This window comes from Cystoisospora suis (assembly GCF_002600585.1).
Source record: "Cystoisospora suis strain Wien I chromosome Unknown contig_2539, whole genome shotgun sequence".
NCBI lineage: Eukaryota > Apicomplexa > Conoidasida > Eucoccidiorida > Sarcocystidae > Cystoisospora > Cystoisospora suis.
In genome coordinates this window covers 1-16937 of record NW_027155337.1, presented here as the reverse complement: position 1 = coordinate 16937, position 16937 = coordinate 1, and the positions used below count along the sequence as shown (strand labels likewise).

General features: G+C 55.5%; 3 protein-coding genes across 3 annotated transcripts; 2 read left to right on the top strand and 1 right to left on the bottom strand.

Annotated features, from left to right (window-relative positions):
- Window positions 1–515: 515 nt before the first annotated feature.
- CSUI_005252 (uncharacterized protein) lies at window positions 516–5473 on the top strand. Its single transcript, XM_068065429.1, has 4 exons — window positions 516–2411; window positions 2711–2954; window positions 3464–3697; window positions 4067–5473. The coding sequence occupies exons 1-4, from the start codon at window positions 1426–1428 to the stop codon at window positions 5027–5029; spliced, it is 2427 nt and encodes an 808-aa protein (XP_067922594.1). The 5' UTR covers window positions 516–1425; the 3' UTR covers window positions 5030–5473.
- Window positions 5160–9021, bottom strand: CSUI_005251 (nol1 nop2 sun family protein). The gene has a single exon (XM_068065428.1). It carries the CDS (start codon window positions 8592–8594, stop codon window positions 6045–6047), a length of 2550 nt encoding a protein of 849 aa, XP_067922593.1. The 5' UTR covers window positions 8595–9021; the 3' UTR covers window positions 5160–6044.
- A 3130-nt stretch (window positions 9022–12151) lies between these two features.
- Window positions 12152–15936, top strand: CSUI_005250 (histone deacetylase complex subunit sin3; the record flags this gene model as incomplete). The annotated part of the gene is made up of 4 exons (XM_068065427.1): window positions 12152–13557; window positions 13839–14124; window positions 14942–15246; window positions 15652–15936. Exons 1-4 carry the CDS (start codon window positions 12910–12912, stop codon window positions 15934–15936), a joined length of 1524 nt encoding a protein of 507 aa, XP_067922592.1. The 5' UTR covers window positions 12152–12909.
- Window positions 15937–16937: the final 1001 nt, after the last annotated feature.

Below are 16937 nucleotides of genomic sequence, written 5' to 3'. Positions count from 1 at the left end.
TCGGCTGCGCACAACTTTCAGGGGCGGTTGAGCCGCCGTTCAGTATGTGACCTTACTCCCGACAGTGGTGTGTTCGACTGAAGGCACTCGTGCTCCGACCTTTGTGGACAAAGCGAAACTTGTCCGAGGTCGCAGCCACAATACACCAACGGCATGCCAGCCAACCTGGCAAGAACAAGCTGTGGCAGCAAGAAGGTTCCAAATCAGTGCGACAAGCAAATAGTCATCGGCTACGAAATAAGCACTAGGTTTGTAGCTCGTTCAGCGTAGCATTGCATGCAGCTCATTCCTTCTGAAAAGCTAGTGAAACTAGAAAGGCATGACTGTCGTCGGAGAAGAGCCAGGACGGGTGAACAGGAGTGGAGGTACCCAGACCTGACCTCTTTGACATACGTGCTGTGCTCTGTTTGCCCGAGGTGTGGCCCGCTCTAAGTGCCTCAAGGACCCGGATAGCAGACGCTGCAGCATAGTTGCCGGGGTGGAGCGAAACTCACTCACATCTGTTACTTTCTGCCCGGAACTCCAAAGCATGCATGTCGTGGAGTCGGAAAACCATCCACGAGTCCATGTTTCCGACTCTCAAATGTCATCTATAGCAAGATTGAGCAGGTACTTGAAGGAAGAGCGATTTCGGATGCTGGTGGCTCTAGTGTAGAGATGAGTCAACTTTTTACTTGACTGGGCTTGGGACTTTCAGGCGCGCGAACTCGTCTTTTCCCGGTGATACCGAGAGCTCCGTAACGTCTCGACATGGGTTCCAGACTTGTCTCTGTAAACTCATTCTAATTCTTAGCTCTCGGTCTTTAATTGATTTACTGATCTCGCTTTGTCGTCTCCTGTCCGTCCGGCCAGCCGGTTGCTTGGCGCGGAGACGGTTTCCCGCAGAGCTGCGGATTACCGGGGGCGCCCAGTGTCAACTGCAGACGACGACAATGCTACAGACCCTGCATCCGTCAGTTCCCTGGCATCTTTCTCGTCTCTACGTATTTCCCACCGGCAGGAAAATGCCAGCTTTGTGGAGGGGGCAGCTGCCGCTTTTGCAGCCGAAGTTTTGCCTGTAGCCCTGTCCGCACAAACTATTCACTCAACGGTTCACCACAGTGAACCCGGACGCCTGCACGGCCCGCGGGGGGAAACCCAGGACGGCTCAGCAATCCCGAAACCCACCCAACACCGTTGTGCAGCCGCAACTACTGAGCTTCGTCACACTCTTTTTCTACGGCCGTGCAGGGTCGAGTCAGCCCGTCAACTGCCCCCCACTGCGATGTCCAACGCAGCTGCTTTCACGCCTACCACCTTTGTTTCTCTTGCGTCATGGCTTAGGTCGTTCTGGGACCCCTCTTGTGTGACCCAAAGGCGTTGCGGCTGCGCCCTGACGACGCCTCATTCTTCAGAATCCGCGCCTTTCCTCTATCCGGAGGGAGGATGGAAGCTATGATGTACTGGCCCTGTTGCTTTCATTCCCTTTGTAGGGCGGAAAGGGCTTCCCGCCAGGCAGCCGCGACACTGCGGCTTGGCGCAATGTTTCTGTCTCATGGAGAAAGAACCCAAAGCCCACCAGCTTGCCTTGTTGCACTCTGCCCGAGAACTTGTACTGCAGATCTAGCTATGCCGTCCATATATAGACAAGATAGTGGTCGGTCCCCGAGACTTAGAGCCGGTAACAGTCTCCGGTATGGCGTCCATCATTCGGCTCCGCGCAGACAACACGATGCTCCGTTGGCCACTGCCTCACCGGCCAGTTTCCGCGTTTCCACGCGTTGTCGTTCTGTCTGCAAACTGTACCGCCATGTGTTCACTTCTACCAGATTCACTCGACAGCTTCGTTACTCAAGCAGCCAACACACCCCGACTGCGGGAGGCACGTGGATGGATCCACAACCTTCAGGAAATTCGTCTATTTGCATTCGCCGTCAAAAAGCGGAAGATGGATCAAAAGCAGCGGGGGGGCACGGGCAGAGAGTCCTCCTGGAGCGTCCTTCCGAGCTAGCGTCGTCCCTGCCCGCTGAAAGCTTGCGTGACTCATACTCAAGGCGTCTTCAACGAGACGGTGCAGCCTACTGGGCGCTTTCGAAAGGACGCTTGAGTATTTGGGTTGCGATTTCCACGCTTGCAGGGTATGCCGGAGGGCTACAAGCTCTTTCCCCTTCTTGCAGCACGCTGAGCAACTATGGCCTTGTATCCGCTTCTGCAAGCTCCTTAGCTTCAGCGCAGAATATTTCTTGTGTGTCCAGTTCAATGGACATATTCGGTACCGTCCCCACAATCTTTCTTGGGAGCTCAACAGCTGAAGCTGTTCTTCAGGCAGCCGCGCTATTTGCGGGTGTGTTCGGAAGTTCGGCTGCCGCGAATGCTCTCAATCAGCTGTACGAGAGGAAGATTGACAGTTTGATGACGAGGACGCGTCACAGGTAAGGTAACAACCAAGATGGCTAGGGTCTGCGTCTCCTGTGTAAATCACTGTGGTGTGCTTTTGTGTAAATTTTGGTAAGTCTTTGTTTTTAGGCTGCGCGGGTTGACCAATGCTGCTCCGCTGCAGTCACATACGGACAGAGCGTTGCACTCTCCCAGTGGTGCAAGCGTGTCCAACTTATCGCTTCTGTGTAGAACGAGTTTGCGATTCGACAGGCCCCTGTTTGCCGTCGTGTTTCAGGTTGAGATAGCGACAAAGCTATGGAGGCTGTCTTGTTTTATCCACCGCTGTGTGCAGGCCGGTCGCCAGCGGCTATCTGTCCGCCCCCGCTTGCGTTGGTTTCGCGGGTCTGACCGCCCTGGCAGGAGTTTCTCTCCTGCTGATTCATTTCCCGAGCATGACTGCTGCTGGCTTGGCAGCTTTCAATATCGCTCTCTACTCAGGTGTATACACACCTCTGAAGACCAGGAGCCCTTACAGCACCCACGTCGGCGCCGTCGTGGGGGCAATCCCGCTTCTGATTGGCTGGAGCGCTGCAGGTGTAAGGCATTCAGTGCAGGGCGTCACCCTCAGTCATAGGACCCTGAAAGACAATCGTTGGTTGGTGCGAGGGCAACCGAGGGGAACTCACAATGACTCTGCCGGCAGAAAGGATACACGAGGAACGTAGAAGCTTGTTTTTTGCTTGGTTGCCGGTCTCCCCTTGTCCTACCCGGAAGAACCTAGCGGACGCATATGCATAGCGCTACTGAAGACACAGCAAAATGCGTGAGCTGTCTTCATAAGAAAGAGATGGTCTGATCTCTCTGTCGATGCGAAGTAGTGCAGCACAGTGCACACATGGCGGTGTCCCACGCGCTCCTTTTGGTACGACTGAGGGTTATTCTGGCTTCTCCCAATTTCGACATGGATCGAGAATTGCAGTACTTCGGTGTATCCTTCAGAGTTCTCACAGAGTGTTCATGCGCCGCCTACCCAGGACATCAGCGCTCCGCTTGTTCGACTGAGTGCAGCATGGGTTTTGTTTTTTTTTAGCCTGCACTTTTTCAGTGGTTGCGGCTGTTTACAGGGTTCACTCTCATGCGTGCACCCGTGGCTGCTTTTCGGGCTGCAGTATCTGTGGCAGTTCCCCCACTTCTACATGCTCTGCTGGCTACACCGGTCGGACTACCAACGAGGGGGCTACAAAATGTTCGGCGTGAACGACAGTCATCTGGCGCAACAGACGAAGGCGCTGTGCAGGCGATATTTGGGCGCCCTTCTTCTCACTCCTCTGGTATGTGCGTCGCGACTACAAGCATGCCGCTACTCTTCAGACACAAGTGAAGTCGATCTGAAAACCAGCTGGTGACTAGCAACGCAGTCTGGTTGTCCGCCCCTCTGTCGGAATGTTTAAGCGCTAAGAGGGCCGCCGAGACCGATGGCCACTTCGTGCAACGCTCGTCCGGCTCATAGACGCACTACTATGCTCCTTCACAGAGTACGGGAATGTCCATAGTATACAGCCTGGCTTCCTTCGGTTCCTCAGTGCCTGCGGAGCTCGGAGATGGAACCCGCAGAAACCTCGTGAAGTCACTCATAGCTGCAACCCAGGCATTCGTCTCCTGTTGTATTCGAAAGCCTTTGTCAAACTGCTTGGGTTTCTTTGTGCAGTTTTCCTCGGCACTCGGGGTGACGACCTGGATGTACTCCATTTCTTCGCTGCCTTCCAACTTGTTTATCCTGAGATCTTTCCATCGCTTCTACACCCAACCAGACAGAACAACAGGGAAGCACTTTTTTCTTCACTCCCTTTGGCACATAATGATCCTGTTGGGCCTGGCGGTATACCACCTGCGCCCCCCTGTCCCGCCTGACAAGTGCTTGCTTTCCGTTGACGGGTCTTCCTCAGAAGCAGAAGCCAATGCGTTGACGCGTCCGGAGTGTTCCAGGGGCTTCGCGAACTTCACTCCGGCTGTGGCGTTTCAGCACTGGAGCGCTACGCTGCAAAGACGGGTCGCCGAACTATGTCCCGTCTTCCGCAGCAGAAGACAGCATGGAGGGAGGCCGGAAACCGGTCGCTCAGGTAGCTCGTCCGCTGAGCTAGAGCTCAGTGGCGTGTCCAGCTACCGTCTCTCTGACATGCCTGACTGGGTTGAATGCGACGCTTCCGAGGGGGTTGACGCGACAACCCTAGGGCCATCACTGGTGCAAGGCCAGTCATGCTTCACGGGTAAAGAGGACTCAGCGGTCTCGGAAAATTCGACCGTCTCAGGAGGGCGTCACAAAACTGCAACCGGGCCACTCACGTTGTGTGGAGAAGACTTCGCCAGAGGCCGTTTGCAGCCGTCCAGATCGTGTGGTCATCGTCCGCCAGCGAGCGCAGGATCCAGCGGCGTTTACGCGATTTTCGGGGCGGGTAACAGGGACAGACAGCACGATGTCTTGTTCGGAAGAGTACGTGGAGTCCTTTCTGCCTTGTGTCCGCACGAACAAGCATTCGGACTCCGGCACGGCTGCCCGGTAAGCCGTGCTATGGATATCCTTATACCACGGCCCCGTCGGTCTTCAGAATGTGCAGACGTCGCCAGTGAACTGGAGGGGCTACCTTCCAGAGAGAAGGGTAAATCTCACTAGAGCAAGTTGGAGCATTCAGGTCACTATGCTGGAACGCTTGGGACTGGGGCGTGGGTCCCAAAATTTTCCTACGCAGCAGCCCGGTCTACGTTTAAGAGCTCCGGAGCGTAAACACCAACAACGCACCAGCCTGAGCTTCGCACACGGGCGCTGATTTTTTATGCGGCTCGTGACACCCGGTTTAGCCACAAGCAGCTGGCGAACGCAGATGCGGTGGGGTGGATGCTGCTCCAGTTCATAGTATCCTGGGGATCCCCAATGTGCCAGCTGCAGCGCGTGCTACTCGGTGGACCCCCGGTGTGTAGTGTAAGACTGGCGCGCAGGGTGCTCGGTGTTTTGCCCACCGCGGAAGGAGTACGCCAGACCAACCAGACAGCCACCAGCTCCAGTGCTGCGTGTAAAGTCCCCGTTTTGCTTCAGTTCATACACGAACCGTGACAGTGGTCTTCGGACCGCGACAGTGCTTGGGGGGAAGAAACTACTCTGATCTGTACAGACGTTCAGTTTTCACGAGGTCCGGAGACTCTCCGCAGGTAACCCCGCGAACTCAAAAAGTGCTGCTTCTTAGACTCCGCCGCCATCATTATTCCTGGTGTGTAGGATTCCCGACTCCTACGGTCAATAGCGAACACACACTGTGCCTTCATCTGATCCGACTCCGTCAGTTCCGCCACCTGTGTAGCACCCCTAATGGCTCGGTACACTTGGACGGGCAACTAGTCTGGTTCTCGGTGCTCCGAGGCTCGCCACTTCGACTGTCTCCCGGTGGAGAAGGCGCACACACTCGGAATCCGAAGAAAACAAAAAGATAGATGGAAATCGACCTCTCATGAGGTCTCGCCGAGTAGAAGCGCACATCTCGTGGGAGTCAGGCAGTCACCAAGAATGTTGCAGATGCATGCACACTGTCGTACTGGATGCTGGCAGCACCTCGTTGATCATCCGTTTTTTACGTGATGTGCTGTAAAGAAGCCGTTGCCAGTGCTTATGAAAGCAAAAGAAAACCGCTTGGGTATTACTGAAGCTTGGTAATGCATGCCATGAAAAGACCGCTGGTTCCGCTGTGGGCCGGTGTGAAATAGCAACTGCACTCCCTGAATCGTTGCCTTTCTTCGCTGGTCTGGTGGTCGGCTGGAGCCTCCAAACATTCCACTTCCCCCTCGGACAACTGGTCCGGAGCCTGGCTGGCCGCTTGACTTTTCCCGACACTTGAAAACACGGACGCACCGTGCTTGGCCATGTCCGCTGAACCACTGGCTAAATCAGGTAGTATGAGAGCTTCAGGATGACGTCGGAGTGTGTAGTCTGATTCGAGTGACGACGGCACGGCAGGCCAGCTGGGGAAGGGGAGTATCTCTTGGCTATTGAGATGCCGCCATTCCTTCCAGGAACAATTCAAGTCGTACTCTCCTGTAGGATTTTCTGAGCTGGGGAAGATGAACGGGTCTGCTTTCAAGCCGGAGCATGGCAGCGGATAAAGTGCGGCTCTGTCGTTGTGACTCAGAAAGTCGCGAACAATGTACTCGTTCTGATCCTCGCAGTTACTGCATGTGCTGTACACAAGCAAGCCGCCCGGACGAAGGAGGTCGAATCCGCGCTGCAGCAGCTGCCGCTGCCGCACTCTTAGCTCGGCGAATTCTTCACAAGTGCCCGGTGGTCCCGACTTGCTTGTACGCACGGTTGCGCGGGCGAGAATGTGATTATCCTTTGATGAAGCAGAAAGGTTGGAAGCACATGACGCTGTGTGCGTTTGACCCGATGACTTCGTACCTGACCTCGGACGGTCAGCGGGTTCAGCGGCCGATGCTGTACCGGCTACAGGAGTATCAATGCAAGAGCGTGCGGCTTCCCGGGGAGCCGGACTCTGGGCATGACCAACAGGAAGTACAGGCTTACGGCCGGAGCGGTCAGCATGGGTCTTCATCTGCATTTTCTTCTCAAAATCCTCCCAGCGCCACTGCTGGCCAAACTTATGCATGTGGCGGAGCGATCCATCGTGCGTGCACTCAACATCAACTAGAACTTTGTCGAAGGTGCCAAAGCAGTTTTGTCCTATCTCGAGGAACGGCTCCGCTGTGTTGGCGCTGGCAGCACTGCCAGGTTCTCCAGGGGCGGAGTCTACCTCCTGACCGTCCAGCGTTGCCTTAACCTTGCTCCTAAGCTCCCCCCAGCTTTTGCTTCCCCCTTCGTCGAAGTTAGACAGGCCAGGCAGTAAGTCGATCAGCGGTACTTCGGCTGCTTCTTCTCGCTTTCTCGCTTTCCGACGCGATAATCGTCCCCCAGTTGAAGGCCTTCCCCGGTCACCAGAAACGACATTTCCGGCAGTCTCTCCTTTGTCCTCGGCTCCTATCTGGGATGACACACCAGGCTCCCGTCGCTTCGCGTTTGCGACGGAAGAAGACCCTATGAGATTGTTTGGACCTTCGTAACACACGTCACAGGTGCATGCTCCTGAGAATGAGCGACCGTCCTGCAGCACGAGTAGAACATTATGCGCTCCAAGCTTCCTTACAATCCGGCGACATACCTCTGCTCGCTGTCGTCTACCCTCCACGCCGACTACAGTCCCACAGTACAAGCCGGGATCCTCGTTCACCGCAAAAGATTGCCCTTGCGCCTCTGAAGGTGTCAGCGTGGTCTGCTGTAATATCCGCCTGTTTGGTGTATGGAGGCAGCCATCTGAAACAGCGGTACGAGATGGGAAGTCAGCACTCCTGGTTATCGGGAAAGCTCCTTTCGAAGGCCAGCAGGCAACAGAGTTCGCAAGCAGCACTAGCTTATTTCCTGGAGCGCAGCAGAGGTCACATACGAGGTCGCCCGGCCGCGGCCTCAACGCGAAGGCACACGCTGCAGAAGCAGCGTCTAAGGGATGAATAAGTCCGAGCTTGTAAGCAGTGCACTGTCTCGGAGAGGCACCCGGGGGAAGGGCGAAGACGAGGGGGAAGGCTGGTGTCTCCCGTGAAGCGTGACCACCCATAGAGCGGCAGGTGGGCACCAGCCAGCGTACCAGTCTTGGGTGGGCAGCAAGCTGTAGCTCGTGTTGCATGCAGTCTAAAACAGCCTCCAAGTACTCATCGTACCCAAGACGTCCGCGACTTAGAGAAGTATTTTCTCTTGTCCAATCGCCAGTACCTTCGGGTATGAACCGTCCACTTTCTCTTGCAGTCCCTAAATGTGCACACCTGCGCGACAAGACACTGCGCGGATGTAAGATGCACTTAGAGTCGAACACTTGCGAACCCAAAGGCTGCGAATTCGCGAGTTTATGTACACTCCGAACTTGCGGGTAAACGAGGCCAACGAACACTGCCAGACACTCGTCCTCCCCTGTGGCTGCAGCTGCAGCGATGGCCGCAGCTGCCCTGGTCAGTGGAGCGGGTGGAAAGATGACTGCAAAATACCTTGGAGAAGCGGGCAAAGCATCGTAGAGAGACAGGCTGACATTGTTTCGCCTCAAGTAGGCTGCAAAGGCGTCCGGCAGGCGAGCTGCGAACGACGAATCCGCCTGAGTGCTTTTACTGGGCGGTCTCACAGAATCCGCCGCGGTCGTGCCGCTCCGAATCATTGGTCTCGCGAAACTAACACGTAGTACGCATCCTGGTCAAACACGATCTCAAAACGGAAAGGAGCTGAGCCCAACGCGGGACAGTCTACGCAGCGCCGGAAAAAACAGCGCTCCGGAAGTGAATGGCGCGCGACGTGAACTACATCGCACCCCCTTCAACGCCTCCTCATCGTCCGCTAATGTGTTCCTCAATCCCGTCAGCGTTTCCAGGAAGTCAGTTCGCAGGAGACCTCTGTTTCCAGCTGTCGCCTCATTTTACACGCGGCTGACTGCATGCGCTCGTACTTGTCCGGCGTGGCTTTCGTCGCTCGAAGCACACCCCACTCCAGACCATCAATAGAGGTAAAAATGTTGTCAATGGCGGGGGGGAAAGGGGTAGTGCAGTGTCCGAGGTCGGCCCTGGGCTGCAAACGTGTTTACAGTGATTGTCCTCACTCCCCGTACGCTGCCCCCCCTCGCCGGGTGAGGCGAGGTCGACTGTCGAGTACGCGCTAGGTGGGGTCCAGTGTCGAGTCCGGGCAAGGCGGGGTCCACTGTCGAGCCGGGTGATACGAGGTCGACGTAGACGCCGAGCCGCTTTTGAGTTCAGCAGGCAGCAAGGCCTTTCCGGACAGTCGCTATCTAGGGAGTGTGGCACGCACTATACCACGGATACTGCATCACCGGCCGTTTGGTTCGCAAGAGGCGTGTTTGGCTCTCTTACGAGGTGATGCACCACGTGTGGCCGCGTTCTGCTTTGACGGCCAACGAAAAGGAGCTGATACCCGACTCCACTACTTTCTAAGTAGCCGACCGGAATTTGTGCGGCTCTGCACCGGGCCTCCATGCGCACCGTATGGCAGCCTCCGCTCTCGGAACACTCCGAGGACGCAGCAGTCGAGCACGGGGTGTCCTCGCAAGTAGAGCCGGCACTCGTGTGGAGTAGGCTGCGATGCTCGGAGACTTACATTTCTCTCACCGTACTCAAGTAAGGCTGTGAACTCCTTCTGGACGGCTCGTGGCTTTACTCTGTTATTCCCCTAGGAGGTACTACAGGTCTGTTTATAGGTATCACATTCATTCTGATCGCTTAAAGTTGCTGAAGTATATATACTGCAGTTCTACCCGGTTGGGTACGTCGGCTACGTTGTGACGGTCCAAAGGTAGGAAATCCTCGTCGGGTAATTATCATCGTGCGTGAGACCGGGACCTCGAGGTGAGATCCAGCTCTATCTCGGACGGACAGAGCCTCTCACCGCACTTGGGATGCAGCAGCTGGGGACTCCTGTCTAAAGGGAGGCAGGAAAATCCTTCTTTGCGCTAGCAGTGAAAATTGACAAGGAGGCGTCAAAAGGAGTCCTGTCATACTGTCCAGCACTAAGGATTTGGGAGTTCTGGTACTTGGGACAGCAAGCAGCGCGCTGCCCGACCAGTCCAGGTCTTTACGCATTGGGGGCCTGCGTTCGAGGTGGGGTTGCAGCGTTTAACACGAATAGAAGCCGAAGCTGCATCTGCCAGCAAGACTTGGCAGCCCTATTTCTTTAGAATGCTCAGGAGTCCGCGCAGCACAGGGCAGTACCCTTGGCGGGCGTGGCCGTTCCCGCAGCAACGAGAGAGGTGCCCAGGGACAGCTTTCTTGCAACCTGGTAGCCACCGATGTAGAGCTCCAGCTTATCTGAACATTGGCCAAAGGCGATGGTGCTCAGCGAGGACACTGGTCTGCTGAAGCCTTACCGCAGAGGTGGTAGCCGTCTGGACAAGCCGTTGACGCCTCTTCCTTGCTGTCGCAGATGTTGGAATGACCGCTGCTAAACTGAGACCACCCGGAAGACTGCCGGTACTCACTTGCAGTTTACGCAACCGATGTGGATAAAGGAGGGTTCCACACCCGCGAGGGCGATGGATGCTGAATTGACACTCCAGTCGAGATGGCGTGTCGGAGCATTCTGGCACTTGCTAACCTTCGGCCTGCACTTGGTCCCGACCGACGGCCTGTGGGTGCCAAGTGAAGGCGCACCAGACTATGCGAATTCACTCGTTGGGACTCACGATGGAGTACACTCGGAGCTCGTCAATCAGCAGCGGTAAGTCGCAGACTTCTTCGGCGTACGGTGCGCCGCCGATGTACATTGGAAGGTCGTTGGTTCGTGTAAAGCCTGGAGTCACAGTCGTTGAGCTACTCGAGCGGTGGCCCGACTGCGAAGATGGATTACCTTGAGTAACCATAGTTGAGTCGAGAATTCCGTCCACGTACAGACGCACGCGCTTCATGTGGCGTACGACTGGCATTGGGATATGGAGCCGACATTTCAAATTCTGCTGCAAATGTGTCCCCACCTGCGACGTGGTACCACTGATGCGGCTTCAGTCTTGAGTTGCTCATCATTTCCTCTCCCGCTGTGCGTTGTTGAAACTATCCCGATGTTGGGAAAATCAGCAAAATTGATCTGCACGTACGGCTATCCGGAGTTTGGGAAGTGGAGAGAACAACCTTGATCCGTCCATCCTGTGGGGCAGTCCGGAGTACCGTTGCAGTGTTTAAGTGGCTTCCCGAGAGTCTCTTACCCGTGGGTTTATAAGAACCGCGGGCGCCGCCTCTTGGGCATTCTCCTTCATTATCCCCTGCAATGAATGATGTGACTCAATGGTAGGCTTGGCCGTTGTTGAGTGTGTCCCACCTTGTGAATTAGCGGACAGAACTGATCGTGGAGTTGGTTGTTTGCCCTGAACGTGAACCCGGACTTCTCAGTTCAGTAAGGTGCCTCCCCTTTGTGAGGCGCGCACCTGGACTTCGCATCCTCGAGAAGATAAACGAAGAAGGTGTAGCTGAAGTCTGCTGTCTCAAATCCTTCCGCGCTCGGCACATAGATATAGTTGTGCCGGAAAAGCCCCGAACTGCCCGCTCCCCCAATTCCTGCCGCGGCCATCACCTCTCCGGAGGCGTGATTTCTTTTGCCGCTATCATCCAAGGGGCGAACGCTGTCAAACGTAATGTGAAGCTCAAGTCCTAATGCACTTCTATGACATGCACTGGGTCATGCGGTATGGACAACTCCTCTTACCGTAGTGCTGCGCAGCAGGAAGCAAGACTTTTTGTTGCCCGTGCAAGCAGATAGCAGAATCGACAGCCACGTCACAGACAGGGTACGTGACGTATGGCTCCTGTGCTCGCGCACGGAGGACCCCTAGGCCGAGCGAGGCCACAGCGAGTGACAAGTACGCCCTCATGGTTGTAGGGGTCTAGACCGTCGTTGTAACCGGAAACAGTCGTGAAGAACAGAGGTCTAGTGTCGCTGGGAGACAGCACCAGCGAGACTGGCTAACCGCAGCTTCGGACGCTCCAATGTCGACTGTCCGTACACCATAACTCATAGGCACTTCACTCCTGCCGCCTGCGGCGTTGACGCCCGCCCTCGGCCGACTGTTTGCGATTGGCAGCCCGATGATCAGCAAGGATTGCGACCACTCGCGGCCGTCATATATTTGACCACCAGCTGTCGCTCACCAGGCTTGAAAAGCACCTGCCTGAAAGCTGTCGAAGCGCGTTGTCAGGCAAACGGGAGCTTGCTGCTGTCTGCCGCAGCAACTGGCGGGGGGCGATTTTCGGAATTCTATTACCGAGGGCAGCCGAGTCAGTACCCGTCGGGTACGGGGCTTTCTCCCCTGCCACGCCTCGCAGGCCTGTCCACCTTCCTCTCTCCTTTCGCAGACGGTTAGTTCATTTGGTTTTCCGCACAGCTGGGACAACCCGACGCCGACATGCCTCCTTGGCAACGTAGATAATACTCTTTCTGTTGTCTGGCGACCTCGGTGCGATTTTCCTGTGCGACGTGGTCCGAGGCGCAGGTCTCGCCGGGGCGGCGGCTCGGCCACACCTCGGCCTTCCTGGAAAAGCGTGTAAGGCAAGCCATAACTGCGCATGCGCACGGCCGGTGTGACCTCAACGTGTGCGCTTTTAAGAGCTTCGCTTTGCTGCTGCGCGTATTGGGACTTTTTAATGCGGAATTGCTTATCAACTCGTCACCTTGCACCATGGATATATTCCCTGGCACGCGGTATCATTTTCTGCCGTCTGACTGAGCTGTTGCCATCGTGCCACGGTGAAGAAGGCGGGTGTACGTGATGAGGGCGTGAGAGGGCGTCCCGTCTGGGCGTTCGCTATGCCCTTCCGAGACAATGACTCTGTCAAGCGAAAAGCCTCGTCAATCAGTGACAACCGAGTCTTCGTAAACCTTCGAGACCAGCGATGGAGTAGAACAGTTCCGGTGCTCCACACGTGAGTCTCAGAGTTGAATGCGATTGCATCGCGAGCTACCTGAGCTATTCCATTTTTGCTATGGAGGCGGAATTTTTTAGCGGGATGGGAGGCGTGCCCGAGAGGGTTCCCGATCTTACGGCTGGCGTGACGGGGGCAAGAGGCCCCCTTCCTGGAGCGGCCAGCTGCGAGCTGGTTTCCAAGGAGTCGGGTCAAGACCACGACTTCTCTGTGCTGTGGTCTCAGTTTGAAAACTTCCTGGTTAGACGGTTTATCGAGGAGCCCGAACGCCTAGTTCACTTAACCAGGATACTTGAGCGGTTCAGACCGCAGAGCCTCCGCATCGAAGAGCTAGCTTTCATCTTGGGACACTGCTTCTGCGACGTACCCGACGTGCTGTTGTGTTTTTCACTCTTCCTTCCAGATGGTATTGTTCTTGACTGCGGCAGTCCTGCCGCCGCAATGTGTTCTTTGATTCAGAATGTGGCCCCTGATAAGTACGTCATATTCAGTCGCATCTTGAAAACATGCGTCACCCAAGGACACCACAAGGGAACGAGAGATCTGCTGCTTCAGAAAATGCAGACTCTCTTCCATGGGCATCAACTTGTTATCCGCGGCCTTCGGAAGCTACTTGTCCAGCAATTTTGTCTAGAGAAGCACGCAGGTGTGCGCCTTCCGGACAGGCCGGTCGAGATTCTCCGGCCCAGGGCCACTGACCCCGTGCAGGTAGGTGGGCGTCGACGTTTCTCCCGGTTACCACCAACTAGACGAGCCGTGCCTAACGGTCGTGGCTTGGCCTTGGCGTAGGTTGGGTGTATCTGGGCCCGTGGTCTTTCAACCGCTACATACTGCCAACTTTGTAATTGCTGAGTAACTTCCTTTCTTCCTTGCCATCTATGGAGACGACAAGATCCCGGTTTGCCTCGGACAAACCTCCGTACGGCGGTTTTTCTTTGTTGGCTTATACTCTCTCGGAGCGTGATTCGTGTTGTGTTGCTCTGCTGCAGCTGCATTCCGTGTACAATATCACGTTCCAAGTAGGACTGCTGACCGGAGACCGCAACCGGGCGTTGACTTTGGCATCTGAAGTTCTTCATCTCGCAAGGTTGTATATTTACGGGACTCTTCCCTTTGACCAAGTTAGCGACGAGTTGGATAGGGCTTGGTGTTCGTACCCTGGGTGGCACTACGTCGACCGACTGAAGCAGCTCATTTTGTCCACTGCCACGCGGCATCGCCCAGCCCCAGGTCCTGATCAGCCGGGGAAAGAGGGACCTACTGAGGGAGGCAAAGGTAATTTCTACGACGGGACGGTGGACGCTCTGGTAGTTGCTGTATCGCACGCGAGCGTGGTGGTTTCCGAAGTGGCCTGAGTGTTCTGAGATGGTGTTAGGTGGTGGAGAGGGTAGGGCTCTTTCTTGACCGGATCCACGGTGCGCATTAGCTTGCGAGTTGAGATGAGATCAGTAGGGGACGGAAAGCTGCGTGCACGAGAGCGGCTATTTCCTGTGTCCTCAAATTCTTGTTTTATTGAAGTGAAGGGAGATGACGCGTCTGAGCTGATAGACGTGGAGCCCGCTTCAGAAGCTCCCGGTAGATGAACTAAATCCATGTGGGGGGGAACTCGTGCGACTGCCGTGGAACCGAACATGACAGCCACTCAGGAGAAAGTCGTGCTGCACAAGCGAAGTGCTACTAACGGACTACTGCTGCGCTGCGTTCTTGGTTCTGCCTGCCTAGACGACTGCTTGCACTGCCGCTAGAGAGGCGGAGAGACTCGCTAGTACTTCCTGATGGCTGTGCAGAAAGTATTTTTCTTCAGACTACACCTACTGCGGACCCGGATATTTCTGTAACGAACAAGTGAACGAGGGGGTGTTGATGACAATTCTCCGCGGCCGGTCACTGTCGGCGCGTCAGTCCGGCATGTCCGAAGAGAGAGGGTGAGGGCTATGCACTAAGGGGTTCCTGGAGTGAGCTAAATTGAAGGCAAAGCAGTGGCATGGGTCGCCTGCCCAGAGGGAGTGTAAGTACCTGTGTATGGTTATATGACATGCGACGAGACACGTGTAACTCTGATACGGCCTGTTACGACTGATTCCAATTTCAGGTGATGGCCTGAAGGCCATTTGCGATCTGTTCCTCGAAGACTTAGCGAATCAGTCGCCTAGTCTCCGTCTGGAGTTTGATCACCTCATTCAGCGTTCCGAGAGTGACGGAGTGCCTCTTGCAGCAACGATGCTTCGTCTTGCTTCTCTCTTGGCGAAGTTTCCTCACAATTGTGAGAAACTGGGAGTGTTGGCGAGGTTGTTCGTTGATCTCCATGACCGTGAACAGGGTCGTAGAAAACGGCCGCGGAAAGAATTCGAACAGCAGCTGTCCGTGCTACTGCAAGATGAACCTGCTGGGAACCAGGTGAGAAGGCGAGGAACAGGCTGCCTTGCGCGAAGAGGGACCTCCTCATGGCGATTGGGTTTTCTCTCTCAGTACGTGCCTGATCTCTGAGTCGGTTGTGTATGTCATCCTACAAAGATACATGAAGAAGATTTTTGTTTCCGGGACAGGCGCCAATCGTAGCCACTCGTCTGTTTTCTGAGACCTAGCTGCGCGTCTGTTGTGGGGGAAAGTGCAAACGAGAGGCGTAAGTTTCTCTAGGCGAAGGAAAGCAGGTCCTGCCCGATCAGGGACCAGAGCTCTCACAACCTTCTGGAAGTCAGCTGGGTTCGGTGACAAGGGTGTGTGGGATAGCGCTCACTGAGTCGGTCGATTTGGAGTGCACAGCTGTTGTGTGTCGTTTTGTGTGGGGACTGGCTGAGGTAGAAGAAGGCAAAGGGCGAGATGAAGACGGCAGCAGATGCCGATGCCATCGCTGCAGACTTCGCAGGGGACTATTCTCCCAGTCTCGTGGAGGCCGGCTCTGCTGAAACCTTCGCGCCATTCGTTGCTCCTGGCCGCTTCAGAAGCCAACAGCTGCTTATGCAGCTCATAGGCCCAAAGTGGATGCAGATTGTCTATATGATCTTGGACGAGTGGAACGATGGACTCTTCACGAAGGAGGAAGGAAGGATTCAACCGGGCTACCACGCTCCACTGAGAGGAGGGTAGCGTACGTGGAGGTTGGTCTATCGAGACTGGTTTTCTGGCAGAGGAACACCGGTCGTTCATGGCGCGAGACAGGTCAACTGACGAGGACCTGTACACCAGGCACCTGTTGTAGACGCTGCTCCGGCACAGCGTGGGTCAGAAAGCCGTCTATTTCAGCATCGTTCGCAAGTGGGGTAGGGTTGGCGGTTTCTGGGATGATTCAGGAAGCCGCAGGCATTTTCCGGGAGAAGCTCGCAAATACAGAAACGTTGGCAAGCTCTGAGAATGCAATTGTTCCCACTCCGGCCGGCGGTCGACTACTTAAAGGTTCATCTCCGGCCTGAAGGAGCGGTGTTTCGGGGCGTGCCGTTCCTGCTTCACATCTGGGGTGCGTGTTCTAGCGACTCTCTGCAAATCTCCGACGTTTTTTGAGTTTTCGTCTCGCGTGGCTATCCTCGTCCTGCGCAGGCAATCGAGTCGCTAACCTGCATTGCTGGTTCAGATTCTCGCGCACGCAACGCTCTTCGTCCTCTTTTCACGCTTCTCGAGAGCAAGAAGGGTGCACGACAGAGGCACGTGACAGGCTCGCTCAGTCGTCAGTTGCATGATATGTGGGAGCGGCGAGGCGCGTCTTACCGGCGCTTGCCTCCTGATTGGCCGCTGCTTGAGTGCAGCGGACGGGACTCTCTGTGCTGGGAGGTGTTCAATGACAGGTACGTACGGACCTTGTATCGCAACTAAGAAGAGCCGACAGCGTGCAAGCAGGAGCGCAGGCTCTGGTGTTCTCTAGCATTCGATCGAGTACACACATCTTGCGGACAGTGCGCCATGAAAAACAAGCCTAGTTGTACAGCACACTGTCTGTCTTTCTTTTGCTGTTTTTTCCGCGCTGTCACCCGCCTTCGTGTGCGTCTTCCGTGCTCGACTAATCGTTTGCCGGTGGCCCAATGAAAAGGCCTAGATTTTTAGCAGGTAACTAAAGAATTCCCCGCTGTCAGGCGCGTAATGTGTCTGCGCGACTA